The sequence below is a fragment of the Nycticebus coucang genome, chromosome 5 (assembly GCF_027406575.1).
Source record: "Nycticebus coucang isolate mNycCou1 chromosome 5, mNycCou1.pri, whole genome shotgun sequence".
Classification (NCBI taxonomy): Eukaryota; Metazoa; Chordata; class Mammalia; order Primates; family Lorisidae; genus Nycticebus; species Nycticebus coucang.
Window position 1 is genome coordinate 138,994,997 of NC_069784.1, and position 19,597 is coordinate 139,014,593.

The 19,597-nt window shown below is 49.6% G+C and overlaps 1 protein-coding gene across 1 annotated transcript in view; it reads right to left on the reverse strand.

Moving 5' to 3' along the window:
- PDE10A (phosphodiesterase 10A) overlaps positions 1-10,539 on the reverse strand; it is a 233,315-nt gene extending 222,776 nt beyond the window's left edge. Inside the window, exon 1 of the mRNA XM_053592323.1 lies at positions 9,336-10,539. Within this exon, the coding sequence (XP_053448298.1) occupies positions 9,336-10,221 (886 nt within the window). The 5' untranslated portion in view covers positions 10,222-10,539. The remainder of the gene's footprint in view (positions 1-9,335) is intronic.
- Between the last annotated feature and the right edge of the window lie 9,058 nt (positions 10,540-19,597).

Below are 19,597 nucleotides of genomic sequence, written 5' to 3' on the forward strand. Positions count from 1 at the left end.
CCTGATCAAGCCCTTTTGGCTATCGTTTTAGATGTTTATTTTGAAAGCTACTAAAACTCCATAAATTGCATCACATACAAATACACACAACTTGAAGTCCATATAATCATGCTACCGCCCCCACCTGCCTGTACCTCTGCTGTCACCTGCAAGTCTTTTTTCTCCAGCAGACTAATCTGCTCTTCCTACAAAATTGCTTCCCACACAGCACTTTACCCACTCTAAAAAGTCCAAATATGGCCTATTTTTATAAATACTCCATCCTATCCAAACAGGTGGCATTGTTCCAGCCTTTTCTAAGTAACACTTTCTCTTTGCTATGGAGAAACATTTTCACCAGAGTACAAAGCCTTTTATCACTCACTGCCTCAGGAAATGAAGCTGAAGCATCCAGAATGCTGGAAGCACGAATCACCCTCCTTCCCATCCACATGGGGCTGCTTCACGAGGACCCTCCACCCAGCAGCTCAGGCACCTAAGCACCTTGTGTTCACAGCAGCTCCAAAGCACTCATCATCCAAGACTAATCACGCATTTGAAGGACATGAAACAATGACAATGACTCAAGTAAAGTTCTAAGTTATGCCAGCCGATTTTACTACCACATCATTTATTTCCCTATTTATTAAAAATTAATATTTTTAAAGGACTATTTCAATCATACCATCCCACTTCTAACATCACTTACCTATTCCTTTACGGGTTCATTGAACTTACTGTGCTTGGCAATGTGCCAGGCACTGAGGTCAAGAAGAATAAACCATGCTTCCCTGCTCAAGGAACACACAGGCTAAAGAGAGACACAGAAGCCGCCAGCGCAGGCACCAGGCCGTGGTGAGAGGAGCACGCCGAAGCCTGGAGAGAAGGGAGGGACTCTGAGGTCCAGCAGCTGGCCACTGGGAGGAAAGACTCAGGTCAGGGAGGGCATTGTCACCCACCCAACACAGGTCACCAGCTACCAACAGCCTGGTGCCTAATCCGCACTGTAAAGGTGGCAATAGATGGGCTAGAGGAGTGCAGTGAGCCCCATGAGAGGGCCAGGAGTTCAGACTGCATCCTGAGGGTGTAGGATACACAGGTGGGCTGGCTCACCTGCCTGCCCACCTGTGTCTGCTCACCTGCCTACTCACCTGGGTGCCTGCCCACCTATGCACCTGCTCACTTGGCTGCCCACCTGCCTGCCCACCTGGGTGCCTGCTCACCTGGGTGCCTGCCCACCTGCATTCTCCCCTTCTGCCTGGTCCTGATTCCTCATCAGAGAGCAGTTTCTTGAAAGCAGGGGACAGGTCTTGTCTGTCATGACATGTATATTGCCAAGGACTAAGGCAGGGTGTGGACTGGTACATGACATGACTCTCAGTGTTTGCACGTCACCTTGTCTAACAACTGTACGCTCTGCAGCATCTCTCATCCTTTCCCCCAACATAAAATGTGAGTGGTGTCTGGGAGGAAGCCCCGTCGCCATGCTGGCTTTATCTCTTAGTTGTCTTCTGCGTGAAGCCGCCACTCTCAAAGTCCTACCTAAGGTCTCCTGTGTGCCGGCCACTCGGCAGGGCCTCTGCTGGGTCCTCTCTCCTCTCTGGAATCTTTCCCTCTTTGAAGGCCATGTTATTCCTCCCTCAAGACGCTGCTCCAATTTCCTCCTGCCCATCAGCTTCCATCAGGAGGCTCATTTTAGAGCTTGGACACGCACATGCATTTTGGTTTGGGATGTTTTTAAACACAGAGAGCATGTGCATTTACCGGGTGCCACTGCACACCAGCAGTGGGTCAGTCTCCCATGTGTCTCCCCCTAGGGAAAGTGCCCAACTGTCCAGTTCCCTGCCCTCCTGGGAAGCCGCTCACCCCCTCCACAATGCCATCTCCTCCCCACTCTCAGGCATCGCAAAGCCAAAGCTGGGGAAGTGGGGACACAGGCGCTGGGAATGTTGCCCATTTGTCCATCCACCACAAACACACAGGCACCGTCCACAGGCTGCTCAGGCTTCCTTCTAGTCTCTTGTCCACTGCTTTCTACTCTCGCTGTCTTCTGTAAGGCTTGTTTCTGTCCTTTTTCCTATTTCTTCAAACTCCCTTTCTTCAACAAACCAAAATCCTCAAGTCAATCCTTCAATCCTTCTGGGAAAAAGCCACGTTCACCTGCCCCCTCCATGGGACTCTCGCCTTTCCCTCTCTGAGGATGAGAATGGCCCTGCGTTTATTAGCCTGCCATCTGTCACCTCTCACCCGCCACATCAGCTCCACCTCAGTCACTCGCTGATGGCATCTTGGCAGCTGGGACTTACTTGCTGTCTGGGGCTGCCGGGGGCTCCCAGCCCGAGGCCCCTGCTCTGGGCTCAGTGGTGCGTCCTGCTCCATCTCACCTCCTCTCGCCAGAGCACTCCCTTCCAGGGTGCCCACGGCTCCTCTTGCTCCTCCTGAGATCCCTTCTTCCTTCTCACTCCCACTATTCATTTCCGGTTTCCATTCTGGACTGTGGCTTCAGCTACTACCCTGGGGCTGCAGAGTGACAAATCCCTACTTCTAATCTAGTTTGTGCCAGAAATTTTGGGGGGTTTCCTCTCATTCATGAGCTGAAAGTGAGGTGCACTTACACTGCACAAGCAATTGTTCAGTAACCAACCCGACTGTGTTGCCTCAAAACCTTCACACTTCTCGGAAAGCCTCCCCGTGTCCCACCCCAGGGGCATTTGAACCCATGAGTTAGACCCGTAATCACTGTCATCATGCTCCGATCTTGATCAGGGAGCTTATCCAGCTGTCTTCCCGGCATCTCCACTGAGTTGTGCAGGAAGCAGGTCAGGCTGAATAGTGCATAGGGCACCCTCACCAGGTAACAGCACTCCCTTTATCAGCCAGTCCAGCTAAGTACTGGGCATGGATTCCAGATTCCCACCTCCCTCAGCTCACACCTGTCCCGCTGTGAGTCGGATACACTCAGATGCACCTGCTGCACTCAGCTCACTCATCACCACCCTGGTTCCCATCACTGCCACTATCACTTGTTATCCAGACCCTGCTGGTTCCCCAACAGTACTCTAGAGTCATCCACCACACTGCTGCCAGAATGCACTTCTGAGATCGTAAGTCCCATATCACCCACCTGCCAAAGGCTTCCTAAAGCTACCCCTCTCATGTGGAGGAAAATGCAGTTTCTCCCTGACTTACAAACCCCAGCGTGGCCTGTGTGCCTTCACAGCTCATCACGTGCCACTCCCTGGTGGGCTCGCGGCTCCCACTCTGCTGTTCTGGCCTCAAAGCCTCCTCTGTCAGGGGTACTCTTCTCCTGAAACTCGCTTGGCAGGCCACACCAGGTCGTTCACAACCCAGTTCCATTCCTTACCCTACCCACAGACCAAACCAAAGGAGCCCCACAGTCAGCTCTCAGTTTAAATTCACTGTACAGCTCTTTGGGTGTTTTCTGTCTGTTTGCCTGGCTGGTTACTGTGCACCCCACTAGAGTGCATGCTCGTGACAAGCGCGCTCCCCATGACCAGGACAGCTGGTGGACACAGCCCACTGGAGTGCAGGTGCGTGACAAGTAGTGCCCCCCACGACCAGGATGGCTGGTGGACGCAGCCCACTGGAGTGCAGGTGCGTGACAAGTAGTGCCCCCCACGACCAGGATGGCTGGTGGACGCAGCCCACTGGAGTGCATGCGCGTGACGAGCACGTTCCCCATGACCAGGACAGCTGGTGGACGCAGCCCACTGGAGTGCAGGTGCGTGACAAGTAGCGCTCCCCACGACCAGGACAGCTGGTGGACACAGCCCACTGGAGTGCAGGTGCGTGACAAGTAGCGCCCCCCACAACCAGGACAGCTGGTGGACACAGTGTAGGTATTCAGTCTGATGCCCCCATTCTGACATTTCTTTTCCCTTCACACCCCTAATCCACACACAGAGCCAACTTTCCAATCCAGAACTAAAGAGTCAAATGCTTCCTCCCTTATCTAATCAGTCACCCACTGTGGAGTCTGGGGGTTCAGCTCTCCCCATCTTCCTTCCATACCTGTTTGTTGTTCAAGTTCTCTGAGGGTTAACTATGAAAGATCCTTGGCCCAAAGATGCGGACCCCTTCCTTCCCTCCCCTGGCCGTTTTCTAATCTGCACCCTCAGGTGTTACCTCTCTAGCCACCCCCCTCATCCTCACCACCACCACCAAGCCCTCACCAAGGCCCATAAGAATAAGGCATCACTTTCCCCACACCTGTGAAACCTTTACAGGACCTTCCAGCTAGGGTACTGGCCGTCACTGCCTCCATAGTACCCTGCGACCCTCAATGGGTGGACACAGCTGTGAACTCATCCACCTCTCCCGTTAGTGATTCTTGAGAGAACTGATTTTGTCTCATGTCCTTTTGAATCCTAGGTCCCTACAACCGTGCCTAAAGTAGAGTGAGCTTCCCATGTCTATGCTCATCAATTTTAAGACCTTTGAGACAGGCACCATGTTATCCTTTTTTTAAATTTTTTGTTTGTTTCATCCTTGAATTTCCAACACAAGTATCTGAGTGCCTTCCATGTGTCTGTCAGCCACAGTTACAGCCTGAGGCTCTCAGGAGCTCACCTTCTGGGGAGGGAAGACAGGCAAGAAACAGGTGCACCAATGAATGAACAAGATAGTGCCAAGTGGTAAGTGGAGCTAACACGAGTGCCAGGGGCCTTCTTCTGTCCCTGGAGCCTTCCTTCAGACATACTTAGAGAAAAGACAGATCAGCTGCAGGAGCCTGATTTACATTTCAAAAGGAAATTAAAATGTTTTGAATTACAACTATGAGTTTTCCTTTTAAGGGAAAATATTCCTTTTACATGAAAATTATTTCTTCTCTTCAAACTACATCAGCTGTTTTTAAACAAACAAAAATTAACAATGCATTAGTTGGTAAAATGTTTACCACGCCATGTTTAATCCCTTTAAAGCAAACAAAATCCTAATATTAGCCAGAGTATTGATCACAATGTATTATTCCCCCTAACAGGGTAGAAAAAGTTTTATGTGCAAAAATTATCGAAGGCTTGTGTAGGGGGCTGGGAGGGCAGAAGACACCATGTCTAACATTTCTACTGTTCTCACATTCTGGGGGTTATCTTTGACCATAAAGGTTTTTTGAAGTTAAAAGTGGAATTTTATGAAATTACAGAAGCATAATCCAAATAATCCAGTTTAAATAGCTTTTCCCTCCTTTCTCAGCCAAAAACTAGGTCACTCTCTGCTGAGGGCTGAGGGCACACTGCTCACACCTTGTTCTGGCATGAAGAAGTCAGGGTCTCGCTTTGCTCTGATGGTGATAGGTCTCCATAGCTGTATTTCCGTCCCTCGGAGGGAAGTGTTATCACTATTTACATCTCCCCCCAACAGTTTACACCAGTGGGCACTCAACAGTGACCTGTTAGCTGACTGTCCACTGACTTAGCCCCATCTCCACTGCGGTGCTGCTGATCTTACAGCCCTGTGCAAACTCGTCTCCTAAGAGCCCGTAAAGATGAGTTCAATGCAAAGTCTAGCATAGCTTGTATGTGCTAAATACACCCACTCTTAAAAAGGGATCATATTTATCTCAGTTTGCTCAAGTGTCGGCCACACAGTACCTTATGTCTCAAGAGCAAGAGGGGCTAGTGATGAACGTGGGACATATTTAAACCCCACAACTCCTGGAGACACACAGTTTCTATCTGGAACAGCTGAGCAGCACACAGTAAGCCGTGGTCTGAAGGGATTTGCCGTCTGCATTCACACATTTCCCACCTTATTTTCCTCCCTTTCCTGTGTCCTCCACCAACCTGTGTTTTCCTTTTCTATGGCATTTTGCATTATCCCAGGTAGTCAACTAGTGACATGGAAACATTACAGGGGTTTGGAGTAACTGTGGTTTCTGACTGTGCTTGAGGCAGAATCCTCAACAGCCTCGCAGGCCTCCTTCCCATGGTGGCTCCTGTGCCTCGGACCACTGCACCCTCTACCGTGGTGCAACACATGGCATTGGCCACCCAGCAGGCAGCCTGCCGTTTCCTCCACAAGGCAGAAAGCACCCAGACTGGCCTCCTATTATATACCCACGCACTGCAAAGTGAGCCCCACTGAGCTCTCTGGACCCTTTGGGCCCCACATGTGTGATTTCTTTCTATCTCAACAAGTGGCTTTCAGTGAAATGTGAAGCTGGTGCCTGAGGAAGAGTCCAGAGGTCAGCAACTAAAGGCAGATGTCCAGAAATGAAGTGAAGCCAGGAACAGCCTGATAAGGACAGAGTGAGGGCATCAGACCTGGTGACCAGGACCCCGGTAGCACTGGCATTCTGCCCAACCTGCCTCTGGGGCTCCTTATGCCCTCCTGTTACAGAGTCCGCCCCCACACACACACACACACACACAGGCTCTGCAGCTTCCTGGGCTCTGCCCCCCTGGCAGTCACCTTAACAAGTTCCTCAGTGCATGACCAAGTAGACCAGCCGGCCTGTGCAAACATCCGAAATGTGCACTTACAATGATGCTTTTGATGATAACAAAAAATGAACAGACACTCGTACCAACTCTACACAGCAGACTTTACAGGACAACTTGCCTGACAGACAAAGAGGAGCTCAAACTGAAAGATGGAAAGGAATGAGCACTCAACAACTGGACACAGTTGAATACTTCGGGGCATTTTTACATTCGTATAGAACCCAGCAATTCTTTTTCAAAAAAGCTAACTGTTTATGACAAATATCACAGAAATCTGCCAAGCTTTAAGTACTTTAGCCATTCAGACCAACATGGCTTGTCCTACAGCAACCAAGAGAATGAAGACCCAAAAGGGGAGCCAAGCACGTCAGAGCAGAGATTGGTCATTCTCCTTGAAGAACCAACCCATCTACCCTCCTTTCATTCTTGAGTGAGGTATGACTATTAATAGACTCTGTTTAAAAGTATCTTAGTCCCCTACTACCTCAGTAATGTCCCAAATGAGACTGTGGTAGCCTCCAGCTCCTATCCAAGCCCCAAAGCTACTTCTCAGAACAAGGGTGGGAAGGCAGTCCGGGGGACAGCCGCTGAGCTGACCACACAGCTAGTCTGGTTTTCCTGATGCTTCAGCACCTCCCTGGGTCTCCCTGGAACTTTCTGTGCAGCAGATCCCTTCTACTGACCCTCCTATTCTCCTGCAGGCCCTCTGTCCTTTTAGAGAGAGAGCCTGCTAGCAATGCCCTGGGGCAACTTCAGCATCTACCACAGCTGTTCTTGTCTCTTCTACTCCACAACAGCCATCACAGCCCTGAGGCAACAAACAGCAGCCCCTGCAGCACAAGACAGAACCTGGTCCTCTCAGGCAAACATGTTCCTTCCATACCCCACACCCATACTGTAGCACCAACTTCTCCCCCCAGATGGCTTGTCTTTGTAAGGTACAGCACCTTTGTTGCCCCCCTCCCCCACTGCTAAATGAGAAAAGTGGATGTTTATTTTTTAAAGAGGAATTTCCAAGTCCACCAGGAAGGGGACCCACAGGATTCCCAGTCCCGGGCTAGAGCTACAGGCTGACCCCAGCGCGCCCGCCAAAGAGCTCCTGGGAACTTACACTCTCCCCGCACCACCTTCAATTCATGGCCAAGGGGGTCCATTTCAGTAAGAAGGCCTCTGCTGACCACATCTCAGGGCAGCAGGAGAGGGCACACGCTCTTTCCACCCACACCCATTGGCACATCTCTTTTCCACCACAGCGTCAGGTGGGGGGAGGGACACAGGACCGAGGGGTCAGCTGGGAGCAAAGCACCCACGCCCTTCGGGTCAATCAAGTACAAGAACAGCGGCCGGAGCCCGAGCGCCAGCGCGCAAGAGGCTGCTGGCCACGCGGCCTCCAGGGAATGGCCCGCGCCTGGGGGCGGGATCGCTGGGGGCACCCAGGCCCAGCACGGGACGAGCTCACACGGCTGGGGGCTACACCCCGAAGATGCCTGGGCGGGCGGCGAACCTAAACAAGCTCCAGCTCTCAGGAGGGTGCGACCCAGGGCTGCTGAGAGAGGCGGGTTAGCCAGGAAAGCCAGGGAGTGAGCGGCCCCTGGGAGCGGGAAACCGAAACAGCCAGCCTAGAAGAGGCTGCCCAGAGCAGGCGCCGCGGAAACGCGGTTCCCCAGCCAGGAGCAGACAAAGGCTCGGTGCGCACGCGGCGGACGGTGGCTCCCAAGCCGCGCTCTGGGCCTGGGGAGCTGCGCCCGGCCCGGCTGGCGCCCCAGGCTTCCGGTGCCTCGTGGGCTCACCTAAGGGGCCCGGCGCGCCCGCCCCACGCCCAGTCTTCCCGTCCTCACCCTGCTCTACCTCCATGTACGACAGCGGCGACCCCCTCCTCTGCGAACGCGGCGCCTCCTCCTTCCTCCACATCTCCCGCCTGTTCCTACCTCCTAGAAAACCTCTGCCTTGAGTTTTCAGCTCAGTCTTGTCCCCCTTCACCATGACACGCCTTCTGCCGCCTCTTCCCCAGCGCGCTCTCAGCCCCGCGCCCGCAGGAGGCGAGGTGGAGCTGCTACCGCCACAGTGGGCCCGGGGACGCATCCCGCGGGTGGGAACCGGCGGCGCCTTTCTCTTCCCTTCCACCCTGACAACCCATTGTCCTCCCCTTTCTTTCCCGCCCGGAACACCAGCGAATGCCCGGGATCTACATTAAGTGCATGATGGGTGGGGGGTGAGCCCCCTTTGTGGAGGTGCACCCGTTTCCCCACTGGCTACTCCACGCGCTGGAACACAGCCACTTCGGGAGGAAAGGGGAGAGGAAGGAGGGGTCGGGAAGCAGACACTGGACCCCGGAGAACAGCAATGCCTTCACATTTGGAAGCGAGGGTTCCAAGGGCCTGGCCTCCTGTCGCCTCAACTTCAGGCATCTCCAGTGGGTGGGATCCCCAAGTGGAAGGAAGGAAGCTCGTTGACTCCAGCCAAGTAGTCAACCGGCTCAAGAGAGAGAGATAGAGACCTTGACTCAGCGGTCACGAAGTTAAGAGTATAAACAGATTCCGGACAAATGTGGGCAGAAACAGCGTCCGGAGACGGGAGGCAAGCGACAGGTCCTGTTCTAAAAGCCCGGCTCTCGCCGCCCTCCCGGGTCACCCTTCCCCCGCGCGCACGGCAAGCCTGGGAAGCCTCGGTGTCCCTGTTCTGACAAACGTTCCCGAGCTCCATTCAGGTGTCGCCAGATTCCTGCCCATCCAGAGAAGCCCTCTGGGCTCCAAACGCCCAGAGCACACGCACCTTGCTGACCACCAGCCCCAATAGCTCCCCTGCCACCCCGAGGCCCAAGTCCGGCCACCCGTCCCCCAATGGGCGAGGGCCCGCCCCGCCTGCCAGGGAACGTGGAGCCAAGCCACTTACTGGGGCTCAGGAAACACTCGGTCAGCCTTCGGAAGCAGCTCGCATTATTAGAAGGTCCATCTTCCATGTCGGAGCCGAAAAGCAGCGGGGACGCCGCGGCGAAGGCAAAACCGGCGCCTTGGGGGCGCCGCGGAGTTGATCCGCCGCCGCCTGGGCCGGGGCCGGGGCAGCCCCCGCCGGCGCCCGGGAAGCCTAGGGAGCCCGCGCAGCGGCCAGCCGGGCCGATGGGGAGCCGGGGCGGCGGCGGCGGTCGGGGCCCGGCGCGGGCTGGGAGCAGCAAGCCCTGGAGCGCGAGCGAGAAGAAGAGCCGCCGCCGCCCGCCGCCGCTGGCACCGCCGCCGCGGTAACTACTGCTGGTGGGGACGCTCAAGGGAGCTGCCTCTTGTCCTCCTCCGCCGCCCGCATCGCCGCCGCCTCCTCCAGCGGCCGTCGCCGCCGCTGCGCCCTCCCTTCCTGGGAGACGCGCGGGGAGGTGGAAAGCAGATGAGGAGGGGAGAAAAGCGGGCGGGGGTGGGGGGGGCGGCGGCCAGAAGTAGAAGGAAGATGGAGTGGAGGAGGGGACCGGGGAGGAGAGGGCGAGCGCGAAGGGAGCGCGGGCCGCTACCCAACCGCAGCCGCCGCGCGCGGAAAGGGCGCCGAGGCCCCCCGCGGGGTTGGTGCGGCCTGCGGAGGAGGGGGGCGGGCGCAGGGGCGCGGCGCGCTGGTCCCGGCCGCAGCCAGGCCACTCCGGGGCCGGGGCCGGGGCCGGGCCCGCCGCGCTCCCCCCTCGGGCCGCGCCGCTCAGGGGTTCCGGGCGGAGTTTACCGGGGCCAGAGCCCCGCTGGTCCCCAGCCGCTGGCGAGGGAGCCTGGGGGCGGGGAACGAGAGGCTCCTCGGGGCTGGCCATGGCCGTCCTCCTCCGGCCGCGGTGGGGGCAGGCCGCCGGCGGAGGGGCGCGGCGGGCTGGGACTCGGTGGGCTCCGCCCCCACGGGACCTGCCCTCCCTGGCCCGTCCACCCGAGTGTCTGTCTGGTCCTCCTCTCCCGCCTTCTGTGCCCCTCCCGGTCCAATCTTCACATCACGCTCCGCTTCGGTGCGGGAGGACCCTGGGCCGGGGGCGAGTCCCCGGCGATGGCGCCTGGCTACTGGCTGGCGCGCACAATCGGCGTCCTCCCGGACCCGGCCGAGGGGCTGCGGAGACACTGCCTGCAGGCGTGGCGTGGTTTGTGCGCGCTCGGGTGGCTGAGGCTCGGCGACTGCTCGAAAGCAGCGGAGGGAAGCGCCGCAGTGCCGCTGCCCGTGGAGGCGGCGGCGGCTGCAGAAGACGCCCACTGGCGGAGCGGGCGCTCCCCACGCCGCCGCCGCCCGCGCCCACGTAGAGCGCCCCGCTGGGACTCGGCCCCCACCACGCCGGGCTCCCGCGGCCCAAAGGCCCCTGCGCACCGGGTACACCCCAGGCCGAGCCGGGCTGGTTGGGGAACTGCTGCGTCTCTCCTGGGCGTTTCCACAGATGGGTCCAGAGTCCCTGATTCCAAACCCTGAGTCCCGCAGCTGCTCCAGCTGTGGGTGTCGGGCCAGCCACGTTGGCCTGTCTGTTGCCCCAGCCAGGGAATCCTCCTGGTAGCGGGCCAGCATCTCCAACCCGACTGTGCTCAGAGTTCCCAGGGGGTGAGCTCACAATGGGACGTTTAGTTGGAGTTTAAATCAACGCACAGTGTTTGCAGTAAACTAAGGTTTCAAAGACCATTCATTCCCCAGGACTTCCTTTGCAAGACTCACTTTAAAACGAACTCCATGAGTACAAGCCCCTGTTTGCCCCCAGTGAAGTTAGAGAATGGGAAAGGCAGAACATGGGTCAAATAACATGAGAGTATCGCCCCAAACCCTGTCATCTGAGGCTTTCTTGGGCCCCGGTCCCACCGTCCTGCAGCCACGAATTCAAACAACTGCTACTGAAGGGAAACGTGCTGCCCAATGGGCGCTCAGAACTCGGAGCCGGCAGAAGTTTGGAGAAGCTGGAGCGCCAGAGCGCAAAGAGGCACAGGTGTCTGCGGTCCCACAGGCACAGCCCCGCGGGGCCACCAAGGAGAGTAGGGGGTGGTGGCCCTGCTGCTGCACAGTGGGAGGGGCTCTCCAGACTCCCTGGACTAGGTCACCTTCCCGGGAGTGGAGCACACGCGCCAAAGCCCAGCTTTCACGAAGGGCAAGGCGGTCACTCAAGCGCGAGTCGTGCGCTGCGGTGCAGCAGCTAAGCAGACGCAGGGCCCTGGGCTCCCGGCTAGCGCCGGGCCCCGGGCCACTGATTGCTCTCCACGTTTTGTCCTTTCTGTCCAGTTTCGCGTGTTTATATTTCGAAGCGCACTCCAGATTCTTCGCTACTCAGTGCTTTCCCCGACTCCCATCCAAACTTCCCACAGCAGGAAAGGTCTTATTTGTATCTGCACCACACTGACCAGGTGGGACGCCTTGGACCTGCTGCGGCTCCCCTCCCTCAGTGAGTCCCCCAGGATCTCAGTGACCCCAGATGGACTCTGGGTGTCGCATGTACGGAGCGCCAGCCTAGCACACAACTAGGTCGGAATTCTTAAATGTGCGGTACAAGAAAATGATTCCGTGCCTCTTACCTTAGGCAGGTTTCCTTTGTTTTTGCATTTTTTTCCGCAAGGAGAAAACTAGAAGGAATGAGCAGGGCTGCCTGGTCTCCCGCCGCAGTCTCTGGGCTGGACACTTCTTGGTCCGGATCCTACACGTGTTACTTTGGTGCGAACACGGCGTTTGCGCTCTTGGTGGACTGCACCTGGCAGAAAGGGTCTTGGCAGCTGCCCACATACTGAGGGAAGACAAGTTCCTCCTCAAAATGTTTATTGTTCATTCCTTCAACAAAATGTTTCTCCTTGTCTTTTAACTTTGATTGGTTGCCTTTCTGGAGTCATCAAAGGGAAGTTTCAGTTACAAGAAAGTAAGTCAATTTGCGGAGCAGACTTCAGGGTGGAAAACATTAAATATTTGTTCTGTCTGTTCAATCAGGAAGCAGGCTCTAGAATTTTCATTAACCCTTTCTCAAAATTAAACTTTTTTCTACTTTTCGTCCTTTTCTCCAGTTGTCTGATGGAAAGGGCAAGTTTCCTGGACAAATTCTAAAATGACAAAGCCAATGGGAAAGGAAAAATTTGAGGTGTCTACTGATTGGTGATTAAATGTTGATACTGTTCTTCTTTCAGAATCCTAATGTTCCCATTTGTTGACATAAGTCTAATAGGCATTTAGCCATGTTTCTTTTCTTTGTAAAATGTTCCTTAAAGATTTAAATTACAAACACACAGACATAAAGGCTCCATCACTCACCCTGAGAGCAGGTGTTGCCACACACCTGTAGAATGTGTTTCTTGAAGATTCTTTGCCTTCCCCTTGAGTTTCTCTAGTGAAACATCAGAAAAGGGAGAAGGCTGTGTCAGTAAACATTTGTTACTTCAAATCTTTTGTGAATAAGCACACCAGCCCATAAGGGAGTCCACACTGCTTCTGACACTTCCCATTCAGTTTTCAATATAGTTACGTGCCAAAACGCTATCAGATTACAGCACAGTTTAAGAATAACGATAATTATTAGGAAGACAGGAAGAGTAATAGCAAAAATTCACAACATCGTAGTGGCTATCCATAAGACAAACAATTTCCTCCCTCTGTTGAAGAAATGGCAGCTCATTGTTGCAAAGGCTAAAACTCAAAGAATTATTAAGACAGCAGATGACATCGGTAGGGTAAACTGCTGCTAAGGTGACCATTAGTAGTAATCCCTTGTTTTAAAAGAATAAATTTGTCTCTGCCCTTTGCCAAGAAAGATGATCAAGAATGAGTTTTATATTGGTAATGAAACTTTACATCAGTGGACCTGCGCCACCATACATGTACTTAAGGTCTCCAGACATTTGCCCATATGTTGTTATTTTTTAAATCAAGTCACTTGTATATTACTTTATTTTATGTCTCAAAATTCACTTGCGGAGAAAATAATACCTGCCTATTACCTAATTTGGATTATATAGGCTTAAAAACATTTTAAAACATGGGTCTAGAGTCTAAGAAAAGTTTAAGTGATGATTTTAGTCAAACAATGTGAAACTTCTTTATGAGAATTTAACTATTCATCCCTTTTAACATCCTAGGAGTTAGGTTCATAACTAACACAGTTAATATTTTATGAACTTCTTGGTAAACATGGAGGTCTGTGCCTTACCTGATTTTATTTTACAAGTTTGAATATTGGTGCTGACAGCTGTAAATTTTGCATCACTGATTCTTGAAAAACCTGTTTTCTTTTTTAGCATGTTAACAACCTTTTCTTTATAAACATATAAAAGCAAAGGTTAATTTAATGTTAAACTCATCTACTTGTACAGGTATGGTCTATAACAAAAGGTACTTTCTCTTTGATTTGAATTCTTATAACTTATTTAAAATGCATAGAAAAATAATTCATAAGCAACTGTCTGTGATTCCTAGGCTCAATAAAAACATGTGGGTTTTACCTGTCAGTCTTTGCCGTTTAATCGCTATCAAATTGGCAACATACATGTCTTTCAGGGGTGGCGTGTCATGTCACACAAACTCTCTGCATTCGAATAAGATAATTTATTCACTATGTGGCGTGTTGACAGTAGAGTTCAGCTTCCAGACCCCTGTTCACACCCTTCCTGGCGCACCAAATCCACCACCACTAGGTCTGAATTTGTCTTTCCAGAGAGCATCCTTCAATTTTTCTCCTTCTCAATCCATCCTAGCTTCATTGTCTAGACTCCTGGACTTGACTTTATCTGGACATGGTGTATTAATCCTCTTCTTAAGAATGTAATGCACATGTAATTTGCACTGCCAATTTCATTTTAACCAACTAGACTGCAGGGTCGTGCCTTTCCTACCATGCATAGCCTTTTGTAAAGCCAGGCACACAGCAGGTACTCAATAATTGCTGCCCTACCTGTTAGCTGCATACCAACTGATTACAAATTTCTACTAATATTGAATTTAATCTATCTTAACTAAATTCCAGGGTATTTTTCACAGTATTGTCACAGCCATGCCTAAAAAAAAAAAAGTCTTTCTCATTCTACTTAGAAAAATATTGTGAAAGTCAATACTTTAAATGAGACAGTCTTAAAAGCAGACCAAGATGATAAGGACAACGCCTTCAACTACAACCACTATTCCTAAATCTACAACTTCAATTAAATTATTTTTATGAATGTAAACAAAGTAACTAGAAAACAAATTACAATTGTATTGTCACTTTGATTATGATATAGAACAAGTAAGTAAATACCAGTATATATTATAGTATTCTTTATTTAATAGACATCAAAATTGTGTCTAGCTTTCAATTGGAATATTTCTGATAATACCTAGATGGTTAAAATATTAATATTCTAAATAAATCTTGAATATCCATTCCATCTGAAAAAGGAGTTACATGTGTTTCTTGATTAAAATAAGATCTGAATAGAAATTTTCACGAATCAAAAGTAAAATATTTAGTTTCCCCCTTCTGCATTAATGGCTGTACCTAGTCCTGAAGATACAGTTGTTAAAAAGTAATGCTGATGGTGTATAATTATTACTAAGTTCTTGTGATAAGCAGGTGAATATTAAATCTCCTATAATATGTTATGACACAGAATTAAGAAACCCACTGGCATTTATAAAATACTAAGGCAGTTTTCAGTTCTTTTTTTTTTTTTTCAGTTTTCAGATACAAATTAGAATACAACCATGAGTTCTGTTTAAATAATCAACATTTTCAGTAAACTTTTGTAAGTCAGGTATATGGTATGTGGATTTCCTTTGAGATTCTGTGTATGTGTGTTTGTGTGTGTCAGAGATGAGGTCTCACTATGTTGCCCAGGCTGGACTCAGCTTCCCACAGGTGCACACCACATGGCAGGCTGAGAATGTGTTTTAAGAATCAAATAAAAGCAGTGCAAGATAATTATTTCTCAAAAAATGAATAATAAGAAGTTTGAAAGAAAGTAAAGACGTCTGGAGGAGAACAAAGTCCAGTTTAAAGCATTTAGGTAGAAAGTGAACCAGGAGGTATTATGGATAGAAAGGCTTGGGGAGGGAGGGGCTGAATACTAGAGATGCATGTCCTGATCCCTGTGGGCCCCTCACGTACACTTAGGCTGATGGTTCCAGCAAGGGTTGCCACATTGCAGCTGAGTCTGTCTCAGGACAATACATTAGTGCCCACGTAAATTACCGTTTGATGTTTGAATTGAGTGTTGTTAATGTTGTTTGAAGTGAGCCAGTCTTCCTCTGTTGCTAGGGGAATCTCTTTCTTGCAAATATTTCTAATTTTAATGGCCTAATTTTTATAATGGGCCTTGACATGTATACAAGGTCTGATGCAATCACAGGAAAAAGAAACATTGTTAGCTCTTCCAGATTTGTCTCAAAAACAAGGATGAAAATGGCTCACTTCATCCAGAGAATTAAAAAGCAACAACAACAACAACAAACAAGGCAAGGCCTGGGGCACAAGTGGGTGCCCGAGTTTTGCTCAGGGCTGGACCAGCACTGGATGGGCATTTAGGATAAAGCTGAGGTTCATTCACATGGGTGAGTTGTTCTGACGTCAGACCCTGACTTTTAAAGACCACAGATTTTAATGAGCAGAGAGCAATGCTTTTGTCCCAGAGCCTCCTATTAAAGTGCCCAAAAGAAAAAGGAAAGTGGGAGAGTGCTGGCAGCTCTGTGATCAAGCCCAGGCCTGCTTCATGCACAGCTTCGGGCACCTGCCAGCCACCTCCCCGGCCTGGGATGGTGCAGAGCAGAAGGCCCTCCTCTAGACTGAGTCAACAGCGGATGCTGGGACACACACCAGCCCGCTGCCATATGTAAGAGTAACATGTTATGATATATAAGTAGAACTTTTCGTATTAAATCTTTTGAAATGGAGAGGAATAACTCACAGAAGCCCAAAGATAAGCAGGCTGTGTTTTCAGCCATGTTTGTCATCTATGTGACTCCACTGGCCAACATCTATCAGCTTGGCGGCTGAAGGGGAAGAGACAGGTCCCATGTCTTCCGGGTCCCCATCACATGCATTTTATCTGGCTTGGAAGTTGGGGTTTAATGACTTGGTGTTCATGTGCTACACTAATAGGGGAGTCACCAACAAAGGTAAGGTGCACGTGGGGCTCCTTTTCACCCACACTATTCTCCTGAGAACAGAGGATGTGTTAAAGCAGCAATTTCATGAAGGTTTCACTGTTTCAAACAGCTATGGCCGATGAATATAGCAAGGCTGCCAAGCGCTCCAGAGTCTTCTGAATTCGAATTGTTGTCTCTTCACTTGACTGTGGGTCTCTGGCTAGACTGCTATGACCTGCTGGTGCCATGAACATTTACTTGGTTCCTTCTCTCTATAGCACTCCCATTCTGGTAGAGATTTCCCCTGGAAATTTCTGGAAATCTCTATGGAAATTTCCAGAAATGTCCACCCAGGAGTCTTTGTGCTTATTTTGCTCTATGCCTACTGGCACTCAAAACAATCCCAAGTAACAAAAATATTTACCATCTTATCCCTTAGTTAAAAAAAAAAAAAATACTAAAAAGTCCCACGTATTCTCCTGATTTGAAATATCCGTAGTAAACCTCAGTTTTACTTCCTACCTCTTTGTGAGACATTCATCAGCCATGCCTTGAGAACTTCAGGTTGAAGAATCTTGGTGTGGTAATGAGGTAACTTCCAAATTAATAAAAGAACACAGCAAAGCTCAGCAGCATTACCATACCTGTTGGTTTTGCTTTCCATATCATTTTGGCCCTGATTGGCCCAAGCCCCAGTATGCTCCCTTGCATTTGCAACCCACAGTGCCAGGAGCCCAGAAGGAATAATCCTTCCACACACTGATGGCTAAAGTGGCTCCTGGGGAATCAGAGAGAGAAAGCTTCAGCTGGACAAATGATTTGCATGTCCTGCATGGACTTTGTTTAATCCTCTCCTTCCCAAGGGGTCAGACTGCCGACCCAAGGTGCATCTCTTTATTTTGCCTTTAGAACAACACGCCCTCATAAGCTTCTTAACATGAGTCCCTAAACAATGCATTCGAGTAAAATCAGGAAAGGAAGTGTGACTTAAGGCGATTAAGTCATAGTTACCATTTGGCCGCTGCTGCTTTTCCATCCATTAACGTAAAGGCCTTACACAGGTACGCTGAGAAATACAATGAAACATCGTTAACGCGGGCTCAACTCATTTCATAGTCAAAGTTCAGGCAATAACAACACGGGCATTGTGAAGGATTCTCCTGCTTGATTTTAAAAAAAGAAACTGAACTACTAAAACCAAGCTAAAAACTTCTTGTGACTTTCATCTGATAATCTTATGTGGTTGACGGATACATCCTGGTATAATCACTTGGTTTTAATAGGAATCCCTGTCAATGGCTTTCTCTAGTTTCTGGAGTGACCAAGAAGCAGTGGCCTTGTTCTGGGGAAGCTGGGCAGGTTGCAGAGAGGGCTTATGATTCCCGGGGTCTTAGAATACCCCAAAATTACAGATATTGTCAGTAAAAACTGAGAATGAGTATGAATATGTCTGAGCAAGGTGAGGAGTCACAGCGGCAGAGGGCCCTTTGGATGGGTTGCGATGGGGTCTCACGACATGCAGGAGACGTCACTCATCTGGTCATAAAGAAGGATCACTTTCCAACTTCCACCCTCTTCCTTCTCATTGTTGAAGTCTAACAAATGGACACAGTGAGTATCTGTGGCCTTCAGATCAGACTGCACTGGTAAAGGCACTGGTTTTCTAGGTTTTCAACATATTAATGTTAACTTCCTCTCATTTAGTAAAAGTTCACCATTTTTGACGAATCAAGAGCAAACGATGCTTGATATAAATTCCCCAAGTCTACTTGGTTTTGTAAAAACTATTCAATGATAGGCTAGAGTGAAACCCTCTTATGATTTTTTTAACTATTCTGATTAAATATTCCTAACCCTTTTCCCCTGAGACCAGTAAACTTAGTGATTTTATCTTTTAGGGATTCAATAAGCACAGAAACCTACACATGATTACACACTGTGTACAATCCTCAGGAGCTTCCGTGCGGCCCAGTTCTCCTGCCTGCCTGATGTCCAGAACTGAACGGGACCCCACTTGTGCAGCCACTTGGGAATGAACTCCACCCCAGAAGAGGAAACAATTGCCTGTTCAGCCACCTCCATGTTAACTATTCTGGGCATCTCTCTATAAATGTGTTCATTATGACTGCACTCAAAAATCCCAATTAATTTACTCCTGTGAATACTCATACCAGCCCTTGGAGGCAGCTTTAACAGCAAGGATTTAGTACCTTTTATGGATTTTGTAGACATGAGCTATAAAACTGATGGAAAGTGACTATATACAGAGGACAAAAGACGGCTTTTGATACATATTTTGACGCCTTTTAGACACATGTTATTATGTCCTTTCTTATCTAAGGCAGGACGTCGACATTTAGGATTCTCAGATTTCTGTATTTATTAAGGCAAGACCATTTTTGAAGGGCCTCAATTAAAATGCTTTTCCCATAGAAAAGCAAATGTATAAATCAAATAGCCCTAATTTTATAGCTGGGTTAGTAATACATGCTGTGAAAATCCATCCCATCTGTTTTTAGTCAAACTACTTCTATCTCTCTCATAACTGTAAAATACAAGTGAAGTTGGATCTTATTTTTTGAAATCCAATTTAAATAAATCTAATATAAACAAGTTTACGGAAGAGAGATTGATACAAGGAAGTAAATCTATGGCTCACTAAATATTCCCATGAATTCTGAAGATTGCTTCCTTTATTTAGAACTTGATTCTATTGGTTAAGAAAAAAGATTTCCACCAAGTTCATCAGAAACTCATTAATTACATCAAGATTGCATTTCTCACATATATCTTCCTGGTCGATGGTATAAAGCAATCTCTTTAAACTTGACTAAAGCTTTTAAAAATACAAATGTTCTTCAGTTTAGGATGTGATTCACTTTCTGATAAACCCATCATAAGTAGGAAATATTGTAAGTTGACATGCCTTTAATACAACTAACCTAAGTAGCACAGCCCACCTTAAACGTGCTCAGAACATTTATACTACCCTACAGTTAGGCAAAAGTCACAAAGCCTATTTTATAATAAAGTCTCCAACATCTCATGTAGTCTATTGAATACGAGATTGAAAAGCAGAATGATTGTATGGGTACTTGAAGTATGGTCCCCACTGACTGCATATCAATTTCACAGCC